Genomic DNA, 20,869 nt, shown 5'->3' with positions numbered 1-20,869 from the left:
TGGTATTATTTATGATATTTTTGTTAACAGAGAGGTTATTCATTCTAAAAGGTTACATTTCATGTTAGCTCCCACTGTTACTAGTTAGCCGATTCTTCCCCTTACCTGTTCATAGTACCATAAACTGGTACTGCTTATAAGGTCAGATTTTGCTTTGTCCATCTCACATTCTGTATTGCCTTAAGGGGAAGAGCTTTAGGTCTCAGAAAACTGTGATTTGCTCCCTCTCCTTCTGTTGACCTGATAAAAGGTAGACTCATTAGATTAATTCTTTGGTGCTCTGGGTCAATGAAACACTAATCATTATCTTTATCAAGATCTAGTTTTTTAGTGCCAAAAGTAGTTTTAATTATTGTTTTCTTTAGCTGTGGTTCAGATTGCTCTCGCTCTGTCGAACCCAACTCCAGTTGTGTGTTTGTGAGTTGACTTCAAAAGGAGCTGAATTGGAAATTTAGTATTTCAGTAATTCCCTCTGTCAATTTTATCCCACTGCACTTACTTGAATGGCTACATCCCCTGAAGCATGTGTGTTGAGATATGTGCACACAAACATTATAAGCACTTGGAGGGAAGAAAGGGCCCTTTGAAGGAATTGGTTGATGCACATAATGTTTTGACATGGCAAAAGTTCTATTGAAATAAATCCAGTGGCAGATTACTGTCCTCAGTAGAGGACTCCCTGCTGTTGAACACACGCTGTGTATGATCTTTGTCAATAGATGAAGTATTAGGAGTGTGCATGTTTATGAAAATAACTGTTGTTTGTACAGATAGGAAAGTAATCCTTGAAATTTACTTGGACCTGCTTGGCAAAGTAAGAGTTGGCTATCAGCAGATGAAAACAGTGAGATCTCTCTTGAGCTCTGCCATCACCACTGGTCAGTAACAGAAATTCCTACTGAGGGTTTTGGATGCCAAGAATGATTAAAAATGGCTGCAGGGAAAAGGAAATGGTCCATTTAGAAAAAGGGGCAGAAAGAAAGCAACTGCTAAGCTACGTGCTTCATTTTTCAGGTGTCAAAGCAAGCCAAAGAGTTCCTGGAGTATGTGTACGAGGAGCCATTGATTGACATCCAGCAAGAAAATCCCATGTTGTACAAGCATGTTGAGCCACTGGCAACCGTAGTCCGACTGAGACAGCAGCTGAAATCTCTCAGAGCCTATTTGTTCAGCTGCAGAGCAGCAGTGGCCGAAGACCTGCGTAGGAGGTAAGAACCAAGGACACCATGCAGCACAAGAATCCTGTTTTCTTGTCTCCACATGTTCAACCTTTGCCTCCCCTCCTTAGTTCTCATGATTCTGTTCTTAAAGTATTGCCAGCTGTGAAAGGTGGCTGCACTGTAGTTTTCAGCAGAGGCTTCCCTATACATCTGGGAGCAGTTGTCTACTGCCATAGGAAAAGCCTATGGCAGTGATTTGTATAAGCTGATTAAGTTTTTATTGCATAAGTTTGTTTATTGCTGCTGCTCCTAGAGAGTCTGAATCAGAAAATACATAGTTATCTCAGGACATCCCTACAAGAATGAAAATTGCATAGTTTGGGTGCTGTCTCTTTTCCTTCTCCTGTTCTTTTCTCCTCAACATAAAATGGCTACACCACAATCCTTTTATCAAAGCAAATTCCATTTGAAAACTGTGCATCTTAGTCCACTGTAGCTGTTGATGACTTTCTCAAACCAACTATAAACAGCTGCTCCTCTTAAATAGCAGTAACTTGATCTTTTAAAGGTTAAGTTGCTTTTTACCTTGGATCTGCTAAGAACTGAGGTAGAAGTTGCTCTTCAGTTCCCCTATTTCTCTTCTGTGAGCTGAGTGCATTCAAGCAAACACAGCTGACTTTTAGGAGCACATGCCTCTTAAGCATGTGTACCATTCAGATTTGCTAGCAAGAAAAATCTCTGTCACTTTTAGTTAGAAAAGGTACTACTTTGGAACATTCAAATTTCAGAGAGCAAGAATGCCATTTAAAGGACTGTCCACTCCCTGTATTTTGAGTGTGCATTTTAGAGAGGCAGTGGTGAGCTTAATTCTTTGAGGGGAAGGCGGGGGTCTGGATTGGCTGCTTCATCCCAGCAGTAGGAGAAAGGTGATGTTTGCTATTTAAGAGAGAACTTATGTCATCTCCTTGAATAGTTGCTGCAGGTACAGCTAAGTCAAGATGGCTATGGTGGCAAGGTTCTGAAAAGCAATAGTGAAGCTCTGTGTATTAAACCCACAGGGTATTAATATATGTGAGTGTTGGAATGGAGCAGTGATGCACACATTTCTTATAAAACTTTAAGGGACGCACATACAGCACTTTCAAACTTTTCTATCTCTTCAGTGGACTGTATTATCCTTCTAGAGATTCTTCTTTATGCAGTTATAACAACTCTTTTATTTTATTCCTTTCATAGAAAATAAAACCAAAAGAAAAGTAGTTATAGAGGTTGCCATTCAGAAAAGTGGCTGAAAAGAAATTATGGCTTTTGGTTAATACTGGAGAAAAGAATGCTGTGATTAAAAAAGAGAAGAGGAGGCAGCAAAGACTGAAGGAAGTCAAGAGAGTGAAAGAAAAGAGATCAAAGGAGAATTGAACAGAGAGAGGCAGTGGGGCAAAGGGGAAAGAGCAGAGACTGCAGGAGATACTGAGATCCAGAGATGCTGAGAAAGGGTCCCCAGGAAGTAAAGAGGCCTATAAGGATTGAGAACAAAGGAAAAACCTGACAGAATGAGAATAAAGAGAACCTACCTAGGGGCCAAAAGGGGAACATTGCAGAAAAAGAGGAGGCTGAGACGGGTAGCATGGAATTAGGCAGCAAATATGGGAAAGGTGTCAGGCTTTAGAAGAAAAGAGAGGACAAAAGAATGTCGTAGAACTATTATAGCTGTAAGTAATCAAAGGGTATGGACAGCTGAAACATTTATAACAAATTAAAAAGGAGGGGGGACTTGCTACCCATGAACACACGTGTTTTGTAACTGTTTCCCATCCCTACACCATCCTGTGGTGTAAGTAGAAGCTAAAATGCAATAATTTAACATCTTCGTTCTGGGATAAACTCACTGTGGCTTAGCTTCCACTTACTGTGGGTTAAGAACCAACACATGAAACAATTGCTGTATGTGAAGCTAATCCACTATGAGTTCCTCTGCTCTTTTTTTTTTTTTTAATTTAGTATGTTTGTCTTGACATACCCCAAATAAGTAAATTGTAAACAACGTTCCAATTGGTTAAATAGAAGAGGAAGAAGGACAGTAGATAGGATATATCTCCTTTCTAGTCCATGCGCATCTGCTACTTTTGTACCAAGGTGCATCTGAATGTTCTTTTTTTTTTTTTTTTCTCCCCCTATAAATTGCCCAGAAGCTTTGGGATTAAAACAAAGATGGCATTGAAGAGCTGCTAATGGATACTCTGTATTCTTAACATTCCTGACCATGTAAACCCAAGCTATGCTTGGTCTTGTATTTGCTCTTTATCTTGGGGAATGTGTGTCCAGTGTGGTAGGAAAATGAGACAGATAAAAAAACCTTTCTAAAGCCCAAAGGGTAGTTAGCTGGATAATTATAACTTATGCTATTGAAAATCTCCACCAGAGTAGAGTGATTTTTGGCATCTTTCTGGTCACTGGCAACCACCTCTAAGAGCCGTGACACAGAAGAAAGCCATACCCCTCCCCTGAAGGGGTTCCAATATCTTTGTTTAATAGGTAAAACCATACTGTGAAAACCTTGAATCTCAGCATAACACCTTTGCAAAGTAGATATTAAGAACAAAAAGCTCATCAAACGGACAAGTGACAAGAAAAACTGGAATTTAAACAGCAGCATAAGTTAGTGCTACTAAATTTAGTACCGTTTCCTAGTTAGAAATGTAAAGGATGGGGAAGGAATCCAGAATGCAGTGTTATCTCTCTGTCCTAAAGGTATTCTTTTTCAGCTTGGTTTTCACCTTAATATATGAATGACTATTAATCACTAGCAAGTGAACACAGCATCTTGAAGGCCTGTCAAACCCATATAAACAAACTGAAATGAACTGTTAATATTGCTGTCCACAGGGAACTAAAAACAGACTGATTAATTGTGTTGGCACCTTGCTGCTTTTTGGGACACTGATAGCCTTCCTTATTTGGAAAAAGCAGATTGGCCTGCAGGGGTTTTTTATTAATATTATTTTCATGATCATCCTCTTTAAATCTATACCTTGCTCTTGAACCCAGATCACAAAACTAAGTTGGCAATTAATTTGGGAGTTCTTGGTGTCCTTTAGGACGACTAAAATGTTTACAGTGCTTTACAAGTTGCTATTTCTGAAGAATACCAGATGGCTATAAACCAGGTTAGCTCAGGATCTAGTTGACTTAAATGTGGAAACATTATTTATAATGTTGATGTACATAGGCACTTTACAAACTTTGTTAAAACTTAGCACCCAGTAGAGAATTTGGGACTGATCCACTTTATAAACTTTAAAGAGGTGAGGACTGAAAAAATGTAAGAATAGCTTAAAAAAAAAAATCTCAAGAGCTAGTGACTAATGGTTCACCATATTAGAAGCCTGTAATACCTTGTAGTCCATAAGAGCTCCAGTTCAGTTGTTTATTTTGCTGGTCTATCATTGTCTGCATGAGTAATGACAATTTCTGGGTACTCATTCCATGCTGTTTTTAAATTTGGAAGGGAAGATCAAACAAAGAACAAGAAGTTTGGCTAGAGACCGTAGGGACATCCTCAACTGAGGTAAATCAGCATAGTTTAATTGAGTTTAAACCAGCAGAGGACCCATTATCAACCTCTCCGTTTCATAAGGAGTATTATTACAGCTAGTTTGCTGTAGCTGTCACCTCCAGATTACAAACAACTTAATTTGTCTTTCCAGTAACTGAACAGTTTACCTGTTTGTGGTTGTTTTAAACTGTTCAACTTTGTAAACCTTTAGGCTAAAATGTAGATCTTAGAGCTTAGCAGTTTTTAAATTCTCAGTTTTACATTCATAGTGTTAATCTAAACTCCAGACTAGAAGATAGAAGCGTTTAAGAGAGGAAGCCAATTTATAAATTTCTGCAACAATAACCTTCCTAAATTAGAGAGGAAAACCAAAACAAAACATATTCCTTATGTTCTTACTCTGACCTTAGATCATACAGTGGTCAGAAGTGAGGAGGGAACAGGGCAAGGAAAATGCATGTAGGCATGCTTTGCTTTGCCTGTATCATTTGTTTCTTGGGGTAGGTAAAATAAAGAGAGGTTTGTGTTTACAATCTTTACTGAAGTCTGTGTGTCTGAAGAAATTAGTTGGCCATGCTCACAAGGTTGGAGTTTTGGGTGCATAAGCACTAGTACTAAAAGGGCATTGGGCAGCTGTGCTGTGAAGTTCCTGTCTCAAGAACAGATGTGGAACTTGTGCCTAGGAAACGTACCAAAGAGGTCAAGAAAAAAAGACAGTGCTGGAGCTTACTTGGAACAAGGGAAGATCTTGATTATACAGACCCAGTGTGTGGGGAACCTAAATGTAAAACCCAGATGAATGTTCTGCTGGGGAAGTTCCACCTGGCCTGTATGACAGTTTCCATTCAAAGAACTGATACCTTGAAAAGAAACTTCCATAAAATTCTGTTATTCAGAAGGCACCAAAATTATCTGGTTCACATAGCATCTATTAGTAATTAGGCCATGCCTGGGAAATGTAATCTGTACCTTCTGCCAAATAGATTAGTAATATTAGGCATCTAACCATGACTTAGCCTTGATTCTTCTTTTTAAGATAGATTGCTTTGGGAATACTCGATCTTGATTCCCAACTGCATTTCCATTAGCCATGAGTATCTTTTGAAATATTAGTTCTACCCATATTCACCCTAATGAGATCACTTTGGGGTCTGCTTGCAGCAAACATCAAGGTCTCATTGATCTTCATTTAATTTTAAGATAGTTAGAAGTCTAAACAGAAGAGAGGTGGTGCTATTAACTTGTAAATTGAAGCCATCTGTCCCAAAGTAATTCTCTGCGTTCTATACTTAATATCATTGACACTTAGTTTCCTATTTTGAGCTACGGTAATTAGTAAATTTCATACTGTTCTCATGATCTTCCTTGTACTAGCTACCTAGAAATGGAGTTTATGACCTCCTGCACTTTAGAGTTTTTACCACTTTGAGTTCTGACTCAGGATTTCTGCTAAATGCTTGATCATTTTTTTTTTATTTTTTTTTTTTTTATTCGTCTACCCTTGAATGTTCAGTTTTGTGGAACTTAATAATAAGCATATACTGTGCTTTTCTTATTTAAAGATCTTTTGAAATAAGTCTAACCTTCATTTAAGAAATCCAGGGAATGAGTGCTGGCAATTTATAATTGGATGAAGTACTATCACTAGAGTTGCCACTTGGAGCACTCCAAAAAAACCAAACAAACAAAACATGATACTGGCTTAAAAACTGTGAGCTTTTAAAACCATAAATGGAGGACTGGTATTTGTTTTTTGGCTTCTGAGGGTTGCAATTTCAATTTTAAGGCAGTTTTTCTCAGTAAATTTTGTTTTTAAAATTGAAACTGAGATTTTTCTCCAATAACATGATCCCTGGAGCTGGGATTTTAAGACCAGCACTATAGATCATGACTCAGAATAGAATGGTGAGAATTGGCAACCCTTAAAAATTCCACTGGAGAGGGTGCCTTAATGTTAGCAACTTACTCTCCTAGGCAGCTGTGAGATGAAGTCTAGCGAAAGATGCAGTGGTGGGCAAAATATGGCCCGTGGGCCTGTGCATATTCTACCATGTGTGGCTGCCAGGACTCTGCTGGAAGTGGGAACAGAAGCCAGCTCCATCATGCAGGTGCTTCCCCTGGTGGTATGCGAGTGCTGGGAGCTACACATGTGCCCCAAGGAGCCCTGTGCAATAGAGGCAGGCCAGCCAGGCTGAACTCCTTGCCACCGTGTGCAGCTGTGGCTGGAGCTGTACACCGCAGGGCGGCAGTGCCTGTGCAGGCCCCGAGGGCCCCTGCCTGCTGCTGCCACAGCCACCACCAGGGGCTGTGTGCTCTGGTGTGGAGTGTAGCAGGGGTAGGGCCCACAGCCCTCAACCCTCCTTCACACCCCTAAACCTCACACACCCACACCCTGCCCCCATAACCTTCCCACATATATGCACACACCCCACAACATACCCTATGCCCCCCCCCCTACACACACACATGCACAGAATACAAGAGGTAAGATTTTATCTTTACCTGTTATCATGAATGACTCGTACCCCCAGTGGCTGGGGGGGCACGGGAGCGTGGCGGCGGTGGAAGTGTGCTGGCAGTAAGTGGGGGAGCTCCCGCAGCAGGTGCTGGCAGGGTCAGGGGGTGGTGGCAAGTGCCAACCAAGAGTCAGCGACCACCTGCAGCCGCCACTGGCAGCATCAGCAGTGGCCAGCAGGGATTGTGGACCACCCACAGATGCTGCCAGCAGTGCCTTTTTGTAAGGGGTGCACTGCCACACGGGGGGTGCACGTGCACCCATGTGCACTCACTGTGTGTCACCCCTACCTATTATGAAGTATTATGCATAGTAACTGTATTTATTGCACAATAGTGCTAGTTCATATTTTATGATGGTTACTGCACAGTAACCTAATAACAATGTGCAGTAGCTTATTAGCACAGTTATTGACTAACATGCTACTGTGCAGTGTTATTAGGCTACAGTAAGCATCTTGTGTAGATGTGCCATGTATGTCTTGCCTAAGAGCAGGAAAGTGCTGTCAGCTTCTTTCTCTCAAGTTGAAATTGGAGGAATGGGTTATTTATTTGGCTTTTCCATCCAGGACTAGCCACTGCCAAGTAATGAGAGGTATGTTGATGGAAGAGTGAGACCTGCAAACTAATATGCGATCATAGAAAAGGGGCAGGAACAGCAAGGGAATGGCTGAGGATACCTTAAATGGTGATATATCGTTAAGTGGAGTCAGTCCTCTTTTTAGTTTGAATTACACATGTATTGTTGCGTATTGAGCAGGGTTTACATGCAACAGAATGTTTCTCTAACTCAGATGCCATATGAATTTTCACTGGTATCAGTCATTGTCTGTGTACAGACATTCATTTCTACTGGAAGAAATTTCTTCCAATAGGAAGATAGCTCAGTATCTGGACTGTACAGAGGTTTCTCCAGCCCTATGTATGGACAGCTTCATAGGCAAGCTCTCCAGGGGGAGCACCCCCAATGTTAGGGGAGCCCTCCATATACACCACAGAAACACAAATCATGACAAAAAGTCAGGCAGAAAATGAACTATTCCAAACAGGAGATTTTACCCCACCTTCAACTCGCCTATGAAAGATGAACTTTAATTTCTACCTAGGAGAACTTTTTACAATTTTTTCTTCTATGCCTGAAGGAGATGCGTATGCCCAAAAGCTTGCAAATAAAGAATATTTTTTTGCAAACATCTAGTTGGTCTAATAAAAGAAATCATCTCTACCATGAGTTCTGATTCCTTGTAATAGATGTTTGAGTTTTAGTATATGATTTGTGGGGGGTGGTTCTGGTTCATATGGCAACACTCCCCCTCTTCCCTCCCCCCCCCCCCCCCGCCAAAGAGTATTTCCAGGGGCAAGAGGAGGGACTTCTGGTGACCAAAAGTCAAGGGTTAGGAATAGGACTTCTGGTCCCAAGCTGGCAACTAGGGGTCAGGGCACCTGTCAAGGGACAGGGCTACCCTTGTGGCCCTCCACAGCTTACCAAAACTCATTAAGCAGCCTTCCAGCCAAAATAAGTGCCTGCCCCTGATCTATCCACATGGGTACCAAATGCAACCCTTCCTAGATATTTGGCATTGTGGTACCCCAAATTGTTCTGGTGAAATAGGATGGTTGAAGAACAGAACACAGCATCACTGAAACCAGAATGAGATCAACTTTGCACTGTGCTAAATGTGCTCTTTCCCACACACTCTTATTCCTACAGTTTAAAGCTTCCCAAGGCCATATTAGGCAGAAGAAGAAATACCCACAGGAAATAGGAATCATACTTTTTCTTTCTTAGTTCTCTGTTTCACTATGATCTGGAAATGAGAGAATTGGTTTAAACCCTGTAACACCATAAAACCCTAAACTTGGTCAAACAAGACATTGTTGGCTAGGACAGCATATAGTGGTGCCAGCCTATTTTTTTCTGATTTTTTAGCAGCTTTCCACAGGCTTCTTTTGTACAAAAGGACCTGACTGTACCCACCTGCCAACTAACTTGATTTCTTTTGGTTGCAGTGTAAAAGAAGGGTTTGCTCTGCTTATCACATTTGTACTTTGGTTATAGTGTCAGGCTCAGGCAGATTAATTTGCTGTAGCTTTAGCAGAGCTGTCAGGATATTTAACCCATTGGAGAAAAATTACTCAAGCTGATGATAAACAGACTTTAAATGCAAAGCGATTACTTACTGCTAACAAAGCACCATGGCTACAAACACTGCAACTTTGTCTAAATGCAGAAAGCAAAACCTTATCAGTGATTCTATTTGCAAGAGGACACTGCAAGATAACCTTTTGTTTGCACAGATACTTACCTGATAAGATAACAGCAAGGGGATGGATGAAATGTCTGACTCTATCTTGTGTAACTGTTGTAGTTCAGATTACATAGCATTATATAGAAGAAAAATCTCAAATTAAAAAATTTAGAAGGCTGCAAGAAATGCTAAATTCTTTTGTTTCTATTGGATCTGAAGTCCCTGAGGTTCTCCCCATGCTTGCATGGACTGTTTTTATTTCTACATCATTTTGGAGACTTTAAATCATTGTTCCCAGGAAATGGCAGTGCTGAAGGACTTGTTAGCATTGAACTTAGTTTGTACATTGTAAACTTAACCGTGACTCATGACCTGGTTACAGCACAGCAATCCTGTGACACAGTTCTAACAGCTCCATCTTGCAGCAGTGACGAGACTGAGCTATGTGTTTCCAAATTGTGTAAATGTTCAGAATAAGTGTCAGTGTGCTTCTGCACTGAAATGCCTTTTGCCTTTCAAGGATCCCAGGGTCATGTGCTGGGGCAGCAGGTGACCAGATCTTTACTTTGGTGAGCCCAAGGATGTAAAGTGGTGGTTCTCAGCCTGTCTAGATTCAAAGTGCCCCTCATTAGATTCAGGGAGTCCCTCATTAGACTTGAGGACACCCCTCAGAAAACTCCAGCTCTTAGCTTTTGATCCTTTTTGTCTGTAGAAAAAATGATAGAATAATTTTTCAGTTGCAAAGAACCCAGACCACAGCAGGTCAGCATGTTTTTGACAGTCTGGATTCCCATTTAAAATCTCAGGGTTTATCTTGTAAATCTCATATAAGTGTTGCACACCTGACAGTGCTAATATTAGCCATGTTTGGTTTGTGCTAATAATGCGTGACCCCCTTTAAAAAGGTCTTCCTGCACCCTGATTGAGAATCACTGATGTAGAGTTTGCCAGCTATTTCCCCATCTCAGTTTATCCCTCTCCCCTTTTGAAAATCGACTGAAAATGATACTGGGTTTGAATGTTTTTGAATTGACTATATTTTTAAAAGATTCTAGTTCCTGATTGAGTACCTTTAAGACAGTCTATCATGAGGAGGTTTTTTTTTTTTCCTTTCAAGATCATTTTATAACAGGTCTTTACTGTTTCTCCTTGGAGACTGGCCAAGGATCAATATCAAGGGAGGATGGCAGAGCCCTGAACCTGCAAAAATCCAGACATGCTTCGACCTAGGCAGGACCAAGACCTAACTACATATAGGAACAGGAAACAAACCCAAAGGGCTGTTGCATACACACAGAAAATAACAACTTTCACAAATGGTTGTTAAATGCAGCCGTCTCAGCTGTTACCAAGTATTATAGAAAGTGCCAAATTTTCAGACAGCAGTGTGATTTTTTTTTTTTTTTTTTCAAGCTAATGATGGAGCTTAAACTCTAAGTGTTGGTCTTGCATTTCAATCCTCCCATCCATTTTTTCCTTCTGCTTGCATCAAGTCCTCATATAGTTGCATTGTAATAAGGATGGGTGTTCTATTTAGCAGTTTACTACATTGCACAGTCACTTACTCCCTCCCCCCTTGCACCTTCTGAAGGAGAGATTAACTTTTTATTCAACACTATTTAATAAGCTAAGATATTTTGAAAACAGGTTTCACAATTCAGGAGTAAATAGTCTTCTGGTTTAAGGTTAGTGCAGACACTCTTCAAGGTCTCCCTTCTGCAGAACTGCAGTGTGATGAAAAGTACATTTACCCCCATTCTGCTCAGTTGCGGTCATTTGCTTAAAACTGCACAATGCACTGACCCAGGCCACCAACTTTTAAGCAATCTGAAGGCTTCAACCTCTAGTGGTTGAGTAACCTCAACTGTGGACTTTGGGAGTTGAGGATGTTCAACATATACAGTGGAATGATTATAGAACCAGAATGGTTCAAGTCATAATTTTTTCTACTGCAACTTGTTACTGCAGACAGGTTCAAGCCACCTGGCTGCTCATATCCAGCCTGAGTAAACAAGAAGGGATCATATAAATCTAACACTGGACTAACATTGCTTTTCAAAGCCTTTTCTTTCCTCAGTTTCCATGGCAATGGAAATAAGTACACCTGTCTCTTGAGTGCCACTTCACTTACTCATGCCATTGTACTGCAGCTTCTGTGTGGGCACGTCTACACGTTTATTAATACACTGTAGTTACTGCACATTTAGGTTAGTGCTTCTTTAATGAAGTACTAACTGAATGAACAGTAACTACATTTATTACGCAATAGTGCTAGTGCATGTTTTATGATGGTTACTGCATAGTAACGTAATAACAATGTGCAGTAGCTTATTAGCACAGTTATTGACTGACACGCTACTGCACAGTGTTATTAGGCTACCACACAGCAAGCGTACCATGTAGATGTGCCATGTATGTCTTGTCCAAGAGCAGGAAAGTGCTGTCAGCTTCTTTCTCTCAAGTTGAAATTGGAGGAATGGGTTATTTATTTGGCTCTTCTGTCTAGGACTAGCCACTGCCAAATAATGAGAAGTATGTTGAGGGGAGAGTGAGAGCTGCAAACTAATATACAATCATAGAAAAGGGGCAGGAGCAGCAAGGGAATGGCTGAGGATACCTTAAATGGTGATATATTGTTAAGTGGAGTCAGTCCTCTTTTTAGTTTGAATTACACATGTGTTGTTGCGTATTGAGCAGGGTTTACATGCAACAGAATGTTTCTCTAACTCAGATGCCATATGAATTTTCACTGATATCAGTCATTGTCTGTGCACAGACATTCATTTCTACTGGAAGAAATTTCTTCCACTAGGAAGATAGCTCAGTATCTGGACTGTACAGCGGTTCCTCTAGCCCCATGTATGGACAGCTTCATAGGCAAGCTCTCCAGGGGGAGCACCCCCGATGTTAGGGGAGCCCCATTAATTGACAGCCTGTCTTCTCTCCTAATTGGAAAGGGGCCAGGCTGTCAAGTAGCAGTTGGCAGCTGGAGAAAAGCCTCTGCATGTAGACAGGAGTGGTTAACGGCCACATAAAGACATTCAGTTTCTACCAGGAGAAGTGTTGTTCTGGTAGAAATCCAAAGTGTGTAGATAGTCAAGGTTTTTCTCTTGCAACAAAAATGGTTGCTCCAAGGGAGAAAAATAACCTGGGAACAACTAGGCATTAATCACACCCAGGAGAGTTTCTCCTGGGAGACTGAACGCTTTCTCCTGTCTTAACTTCTCCTGGGGACTAGGAGGAGTGGAGCTCTGGGAAAGGCTCCCATGCCAGGCAGCACCCTGCTCTGCTTTAAGTCATCTGGGCAGTGTGGGTGGCAAGCAGAAGCCAGGGCCCCAGCTGACTCAGAGCAGGGCGAGGCAGGCTGCTGTGCCACAGTGAAAGGATGCCGCCACCTTGCCCCCCACTGGAACTCTAGCTGCCTCCTGCACCTTCTTCAGATGGGTGATCCTGGTCTCAGGAAGGCACAGGAGCCTTTCCCCTGACTTCATTACTCCTGATCCACCGGAGGGGTTAAGCCAAGAGAAAGTATGCAGTCATTCAGTCTCCCAAGAGAAATTTTCTGGCTGTTATTTAATCCAAGTTGTTCCTGGGTTATTTTTCTCCCAGAGAAATTAATAATTTTTTGCTCCAGGAGAAAAATCTTGGATGTCTACACGCTTTGGACTTCTACCCAGGACCACAGCAATTCTCCCAGTAGAAACTGAACATCTGTACATGCCTATAGACCTCTGCTGCCTACTAGGTGTTTCAGAATAAAAACTTTCAACAACCTGAAAAGGAAAAACGTTCACTAGTCAGTTGTTTTCTTTAGGAGAAGCAGTTCTTTAAAGACTTTAGTGCATAATACAGTTCCTGGAAATACTGAGTGTGTGCTCAAGAGAATAAGAAGGAATGCTTTAATAAAAAGAAATTCTAGGAAGACTGAAATGTTAACTGATGCAAAATGCTGCTTAGAGCTGACTTTATCAAAACTGTCAAAAACCATCTTCTGACAATTAATCTGTCCAGTGTGAAAATATGACAGACCAAAGTCATGGGTTTAGATTTGGTTTTCTGACTGTTTCTGCCAGAACTGTCTTTTAGCCATTTTTTGTAGTATTTTATGATTGATGCCAGAGATATCTATAGATTCATAGATATTAGGGTCGGAAGGGACCTCAATAGATCATCGAGTCCGACCCCCTGCATAAGCAGGAAAGAGTGCTGGGTCTAGATGATCCCAGCTAGATACTCATCTAACCTCCTCTTGAAGACCCCCAGGGTAGGGGAGAGCACCACCTCCCTTGGGAGCCCGTTCCAGACCTTGGCCACTCGAACTGTGAAGAAGTTCTTCCTAATGTCCAGTCTAAATCTGCTCTCTGCTAGCTTGTGGCCATTGTTTCTTGTGACCCCCGGGGGCGCCTTGGTGAATAAATACTCACCAATTCCCTGCTGTGCCCCCGTGATGAACTTACAGGCAGCCACAAGGTCGCCTCTCAACCTTCTCTTGCGGAGGCTGAAAAGGTCCAGTTTCTCTAGTCTCTCCTCATAGGGCTTGGTCTGCAGGCCCTTAACCATACGAGTTGCCCTTCTCTGGACCCTTTCCAGGTTATCCGCATCCTTCTTGAAGTGTGGCGCCCAGAATTGCACGCAGTACTCCAACTGCGGTCTGACCAGTGCCCTATAGAGGGGAAGTATCACCTCCCTGGACCTATTTGTCATGCATCTGCTGATGCACGATAAAGTGCCATTGGCTTTTCTGATGCCTTCGTCACACTGCTGACTCATGTTCATCTTGGAGTCCACTAGGACTCCGAGATCCCTTTCCACCTGTGTGCCACCCAGCAGGTCATTCCCTAGGCTGTAGGTGTGCTGGACATTTTTCCTCCCTAGGTGCAGCACTTTGCATTTCTCCTTGTTGAACTGCATCCTGTTGTTTTCTGCCCACTTGTCCAACCTATCCAGGTCTGCCTGCAGCTGTTCCCTGCCCTCCGGTGTGTCCACTTCTCCCCATAGCTTTGTGTCATCTGCAAACTTGGACAGAGTACATTTGACTCCCTCGTCCAAGTCGCTGATGAAGACATTAAAGAGTATCGGTCCAAGGACCGAGCCCTGCGGGACCCCACTGCCCACACCCTTCCAGGTCAAGACCGGCCCATCCACCACGACTCTTTGGGTGCGACCCTCCAGCCAATTCGCCACCCACCGGACTGTGTAGTCATCCAAGTCACAGCCTCTTAACTTGTTCACCAGTATGGGGTGGGATACCGTATCGAAGGCCTTCGTGAAGTCTAAGTATACGACATCCACCCCTCCTCCTGTGTCCAGGCGTTTCGTAACCTGGTCATAGAAGGAGACTAGATTGGTCAGGCACGATCTGCCTGCCACAAACCCGTGCTGGTTTCCCCTCAGCATAATTTGCCCTGCCGGGCTCTCACAAATGTGAGCCTTGATAATTTTTTCAAAGACTTTACCAAGGATGGAGGTGAGACTGACTGGCCTATAGTTGACTGGGTCCTCCTTCCTCCCCTTCTTGAAAATGGGGACTACGTTAGCCCTTTTCCAATCCTCTGGGACTTGGCCTGTGCGTCACGAGTGTTCGAATATTCCTGCCAGTGGCTCTGCAGTGATGTCGGCCAGTGCCTTCAGCACCCTCAGATGGAGCCCATCCGGGCCTGCCGACTTAAAGGCATCCAGTTCTTCCAAATGACTCTGCACCACCTCAGGATCTACGCATGGAAGTCTGGCGCCTTGCTGCTGCCTCTCTACAACCCCAGTGAGAGCCTTGTTGTGCCCCTCACTTAGGAACACTGAGGCAAAGAACTCGTTGAGGAGTTCAGCCTTGTCCCCCCTATCTGTCACCAATTGTTTCTGCCCATTTAGCAGAGGTCCTATTCCTCCCTGGGCCTTCCTTTTACTCCCAATATATCTAAAAAACAATTTCTTGTTGTCTTTTACTTGGGTTGCCATCCTCAGCTCCATGGTAGCTTTGGCCCGCCTAACTGCCTCCCTACAAGCACAAGCAGAGGAGGTATATTCATCTTTAGTGATCTCACCCTGTTTCCACTTTTTATGTGCTCCCCTTTTGGCCCTTAGGCTGCCCTGGATTTCTCTGGTTAGCCATGGAAGCCTCCTGGCCCCTTTCCCTTTTTTGCCTCGCTCGGGGATCGTCTTGCTTTGTGCCTGAAGGATCGTTTCCTTAAGGCACAGCCACCCTTCTTGGGCTCCCATCCCTTCAAAACTCCTACTCTGCAGTGCGTCCTTGACTAATTGCCTGAGTGCATTGAGATCAGCTTTCCTAAAGTCTAGTACTTTCACCCTACTAGTTACCTTACCCACTAGACGTCTTATGTTGAATTCTATTATTAGGTGATCACTGTCTCCCAAATGGCTACCGATGTGGAAGTCCCCTATCATGTCATCCCCTGTTGCCAATACCAGATCCAGTATGGCATTCCCCCTAATGGGACTATGCACCTCCTGTGTCAGGTGGAGGTCCTGTACACAGGTTAGAAACCTGCGTGAGCGATGGGACTTTGCTGTCTGCGTCTCCCAGCAGATGTCCGGGTAGTTTAGGTCCCCCATGACTACCGCCTCTTTAGCTTTTATGGTCTCCGAGAGTTGCCTCAGGAGCCCCGCATCTATTTCTTCCCCTTGGTGTGGGGGTCTGTAGCAGACCCCTACCACCAAATCCCTTTCTCCTTGCCCCCCATGTAGCCTAACCCACAATCCTTCTACTTCCTCAACCTTGGATTCTGTCTTGATGAGGGTTGATGTATATTGCTCACTGACATAAAGTGCAACCCCCCCCCCCTTTCTTCCCCAACCTGTCCTTTCTGTACAATCTATAGCCCTCAATATGTACCGCCCAGTCATGGGATGAATCCCACCAGGTCTCTGTTAGCCCCACTAAGTCATAGGTGTTTAGTGCAAGCAGGAGCGCTAGTTCATCCTGCTTGTTCCCCATGCTCCTAGCATTAGTATATAGGCACTTGAGCCCTGCGACTGGTGCCTTTGCTGCCCCCCCGCTCCAAGTCCCAAGGGGCCCATTGTTTCTTACCTTCTTGTTTCTTACCTGTTCTGTAGTGCTGGTCTCCCCATGGCTTTCAGGTTTCCAATGTCCTCCTTCTTTAGGCTGGGCTGTCCTTGTGGGTGCCACATGGTTTGGTGGTCCACAGCTTCCCCTGCCCTCGTACTCCCCTCCCCACAACGAGCCTAGTTTAAAGCCCGCTGGAGGAGATCCGCCAACCTAGTAGAAAACACACACTTACCTTTGGGGGACAGGTGAAGCCCATCCCAGCTGAGCATGTCCCTCGTTGTGATGTGCAGGTCATTGTCCAGGAAGCCGAAGCCTGCCTCGAGACACCACTGCCGAAGCCGCCAGTTGGTTTCTCGGATGCAGTTCTCCTGCCGTCTTCCTCGTCCCGTCACTGGTAGGATGGAAGAGAAAACCACCTGTGCACCGAACTCCTCCAGCACGCCACCCAGAGCACTGTAGTCCGCCATCAGGTGATCGGGGGTTCTCCTGGCCGCATCATTAGTACCCACATGGACTAGGACCATGGGGTAGTAATCGGTGGGCTTGATCCTGGCCTGGATTGCCTCAGTCACATCCCGTATCTTTGCTCCAGGGAGGCAGCATACCTCTCGTGCCGAGGGGTCCTGGCGACAGATGGGTCCTTCCGTACCTCTCAGGATGGAGTCGCCTATGACGAGCACTCGTCGCCTCCTCCTCTGGGTCCTCGTGGATCTCTTGTTCTGTTTGGAGTGTGAAGAACGTGGTGTTTCTTCTTGCCCAAGGGTTTCCTCCTCCCCTTCCATCTCCTGCAGGGTCGCCAGGGCATGGTTCACACCTCATTTAACTGAGCCTCAAAACACCCATAGCTGTTTAGCCCACAACTGAAATACGTTTACCTCTGGCAAGGGAAATACAGTAGTTTAAACCGTACATTAAGACAGGAAATGAAGAATTCATTATCCAAATAAGACTGTGATTGGGAATTAGGTAGACATGATTTGATTGCTTGAGTTGAAATATACTTGCTTGAGAGAAATATACTTTCTCATTGAGAAAATTGCCGTGGAGTCTATAATAGCCATAAATGATCAAGACATTGCTTTTGCAATTTACCCAGAAAAAAAAGAGTGAGACTAAAGTTTTGTTGTTGTTTTGGGGTTCTTTTTCCCAAATCTTTCTCAAGGATGTAGGACCCAATTTCCATTCCTTGTGATGGCATTGTGTATTCAGGTCTCTCTTGTACAGCTTTGAAAATCTCAATTTTTTTTTTTTAGGAAAACTGAACAAAATTAATTCAGGTCTTTTTATTATTTCTTGGATTCATTTATGCTAGTCTTCTGGTTTCTTTTGTCCAGAGAGTGCAGTTGAGTGCAGAATCTGTCACTTCTGCTGTTTTAACTAGATCTATGTTTTATCTAATTATAATTTCCCAGGTCCAAACATCTCTTCAGTGGCTTCCAATATAATGTTTAAATTATTTTATGTCATCAGCCTCTGAATAGTTCGAACATATTTTTTGTATTCCCTGTGTGTTTCTCATAGCTCATTTAGTTCCATTATTGAAACCTAATATGTGAAAGAACCTTGCTTTATACTCTGATTAATAGGCCCTACCAATAATTCTGCTTCTCCTTCGCTTTTCAGCTGCATGTTAATGAATATATTTAGGTTTCATACTTGTTTTGCAGTTTCTGCAGAACATGGCATGCATTTTAGAATGGTTCCTTTTCTGGATCTGCTTAGTTGCTTTTGACATTATATCCCTTGCATTGGATACCTTTGTATTGTGTGAGTGTTGCCTTCATGCTGATTCCAAACTAATCTAGTGTGTTATTTGTTTTTCCTATAACCAATCTTGATATGCATTTTTAATTAAATGTACTTCTAATTCTTTCCCTCCTGCTTAACATTTTCAAGGGAGCTAGACTGTTACTCTGAAAATATCCACTGCTTTTTGCAAAGTCAAGCATATTTCTTACAACTTTTCTATACTTATCAGTTTTACAAATAATTCTAATTCATCGATTTTATTATCTTCTCAGTCACATGACTTAGCTTTATTATACAGCTTGTAAGAAAAGAGTCTCACTGGTCTCACCCGACATCTTGTTTCTTGAAAGGAGAATATTCCTTTCCCAAATATGCCAGGGTAAAGATTACACCAGTGCAGTTATTTCTTGATGAAAGAGGAGTAAGCCCCCTTTACACTAGTATAACTGTATCCATACAGTTGCTGGTGGATGGGTCATTTTCGACCTGGAGGGATGTGGGCAGTGGGGTCCCCCAGGGCTCGGTCCTTGGACCCGTGCTGTTCAACATCTTCATCAGTGACTTGGATGAGGGGGTAAAAAGCACCCTGTTCATATATGCTGATGACACTAAGATGCGGGGGGAAGTGGGCATGCTAGAAGGGAGGAATAGGCTGCAATTAGACCTAGACAGGTTATAGGGGTGGGCAGATGAGAACAGGATAGGTTTCAACACTGACAAGTACAAGGTACTGCAACTGGGGAGGAAGGACCCGCTGCAGACCTACAGGCTGGGGAACTCCCTTCTCAACAGTGCAGAGGCAGAAAAGGATCTTGGAGTCATTATTGATGCCAAAATGAATATGGGCTGACAGTGTGGGGACGCAGTCAGGAAGGCCAACCGCACCTTGTCATGCATCCACAGATGCATCTCAAGCAGGTCCAAGGAGGTGATCCTCTCCCTCTATGCGACACTGGTCACCACTGGACCAGTCACTGGACACCAGTTCTGGGCACCACACTTCAGGAGGGATGTGGACAGCATTGAAAGGGTCCAGAGGAGGGCCACCCGCATGATCGGGGGCAGCAGGGCAGGTCCTACAAGTAGAGGCTGAGGGATCTGAACCTGTTCAGCCTCCACAAGAGAAGGCTGAGGGGGATCTAGTGGCCATTTACAAACTAGTCAGGGGGGACCAGCAGGCATTGGGGGAGTCCCTGTTCCCCCGAGCACTACCAGGAGTGACTAGAAATAACGGTCACAAGCTGGCAGAGGGTAGATTCGGACTAGATGTCAGGAGGCGCTACTTCACAGTCAGGGTGGCTAGGATCTGGAACCAACTTCCAAGAGAAGTGGTGCTGGCTCCTACCCTGGGGGTCTTTAAGAGGAGGTTGGATGAACACCTTGCTGGGGTCGTTTGACCCCAGTGCTCTTTCCTGCCATGGCAGGCGGTCGGACTTGATGATGAGCTCAGATCCCTTCCACCCCTACCAACTATGAAACTATACAGGGGCTTTTTCCATTATAACTAGCTCAGAAAAAAATACTTTCCTAAACAATGTTGTTAGACAATTTAGTCAGGTCTTTGTTACCAAAACCTCAAATCAATGTTAAGTGCATACTTCTATGAGTAAATTAATTGCTTAAAATGCTTTCTCTATGTATGATGCAAGAATTTCTTCTGATCTAAATAATCATGGCCCACACTTAAACTGACTGTTGTAGAAGAGCCAAGATGCTATGTGGGAGAAGGTAAAAATAGGAGGTAAAGAATATTGGAAGGCAGTGTTTGAGGGTAACAAAACTCCAGATCTTTTCTGTCACTCTATCTAGCATTTCAGTTGTGTAACCTTTGGGGGAGAAGATACAGCTTCCCACTGAAGACTGGTAGTTGTTGCTTGTTGGAGCTTCTCAGAGATGATATTTTCTCTCAAAGCCTGACATCCACTCACTCCTGTTTCTCCTCTTTTTCAGAATCTTCCCCAGAGAGTACCTTCTTCAGCACATCCACCTGTATTCCCTTGCAGACCTCCAGCAGGTAAGTTTCTTCAGCTGAACGTACCTTTCTTCTGTTTGCCAACTGGTTCTTTATCCTCTTGGCCAGTGGCAATAATGGCATGTCTTGCCTTGCTGTTTAATCATGCTCGGGTTAGCAAGACATCCCTCTCACTCAGAACTTTATAGATAATCATTCAAGATTAGCATATAGGAATACGGCAGCCTAAGAGCAAAGGTTTAGCCCTTATACAGCAAAAGCTTGTGCTTCCTGAGTGAAGACAACAGCATTTGGACCACACAAAGTCAGTTAGTCTTTATGGTATGTGCAGCTGAGAGAATGACAGGGAACCTGTCAATCTGTGTGTAGGCAAGTTTAGGCATTTTGAGCTTTCCCTGTTGAAAGCCAGCCTTAGATTTTGATCACCACATAGACCATCAGTACTGTTTGAATGAGGGATTCATATGGATACACCCATATTTTAACTTTAGATTTCTTGCATTTTGTTTTTTGTAACTTCAGCCATAATGTTTAGTGTTAATATTTTGTTATATTCCATTCACATTGCCCAAAGGGAAATTGCTTCACAATGTACAGTAAGCCTCAGTGGAGGTGGAAATTGGTGGTTATGGGGCTTTTTACCCCTATAGT

At 43.4% G+C, this 20,869-nt stretch overlaps 1 protein-coding gene across 3 annotated transcripts in view; it reads left to right on the top strand.

Moving 5' to 3' along the window:
• Nucleotides 1-20,869, top strand: part of PLEKHM3 (pleckstrin homology domain containing M3) — a 143,254-nt gene that overhangs the window by 71,651 nt on the left and 50,734 nt on the right. For all 3 annotated transcript variants that reach the window (XM_019492253.2, XM_019492254.2, XM_059727108.1), the window contains exons 5-6: nt 1,015-1,208; nt 20,197-20,260. In XM_019492253.2, the coding sequence (XP_019347798.1) occupies nt 1,015-1,208; nt 20,197-20,260 (258 nt within the window). The remainder of the gene's footprint in view (nt 1-1,014; nt 1,209-20,196; nt 20,261-20,869) is intronic.

Source organism: Alligator mississippiensis, chromosome 4, assembly GCF_030867095.1.
Source record: "Alligator mississippiensis isolate rAllMis1 chromosome 4, rAllMis1, whole genome shotgun sequence".
Lineage (NCBI taxonomy): Eukaryota > Metazoa > Chordata > Crocodylia > Alligatoridae > Alligator > Alligator mississippiensis.
This window is presented reverse-complemented; position numbering and strand designations above follow the sequence as displayed.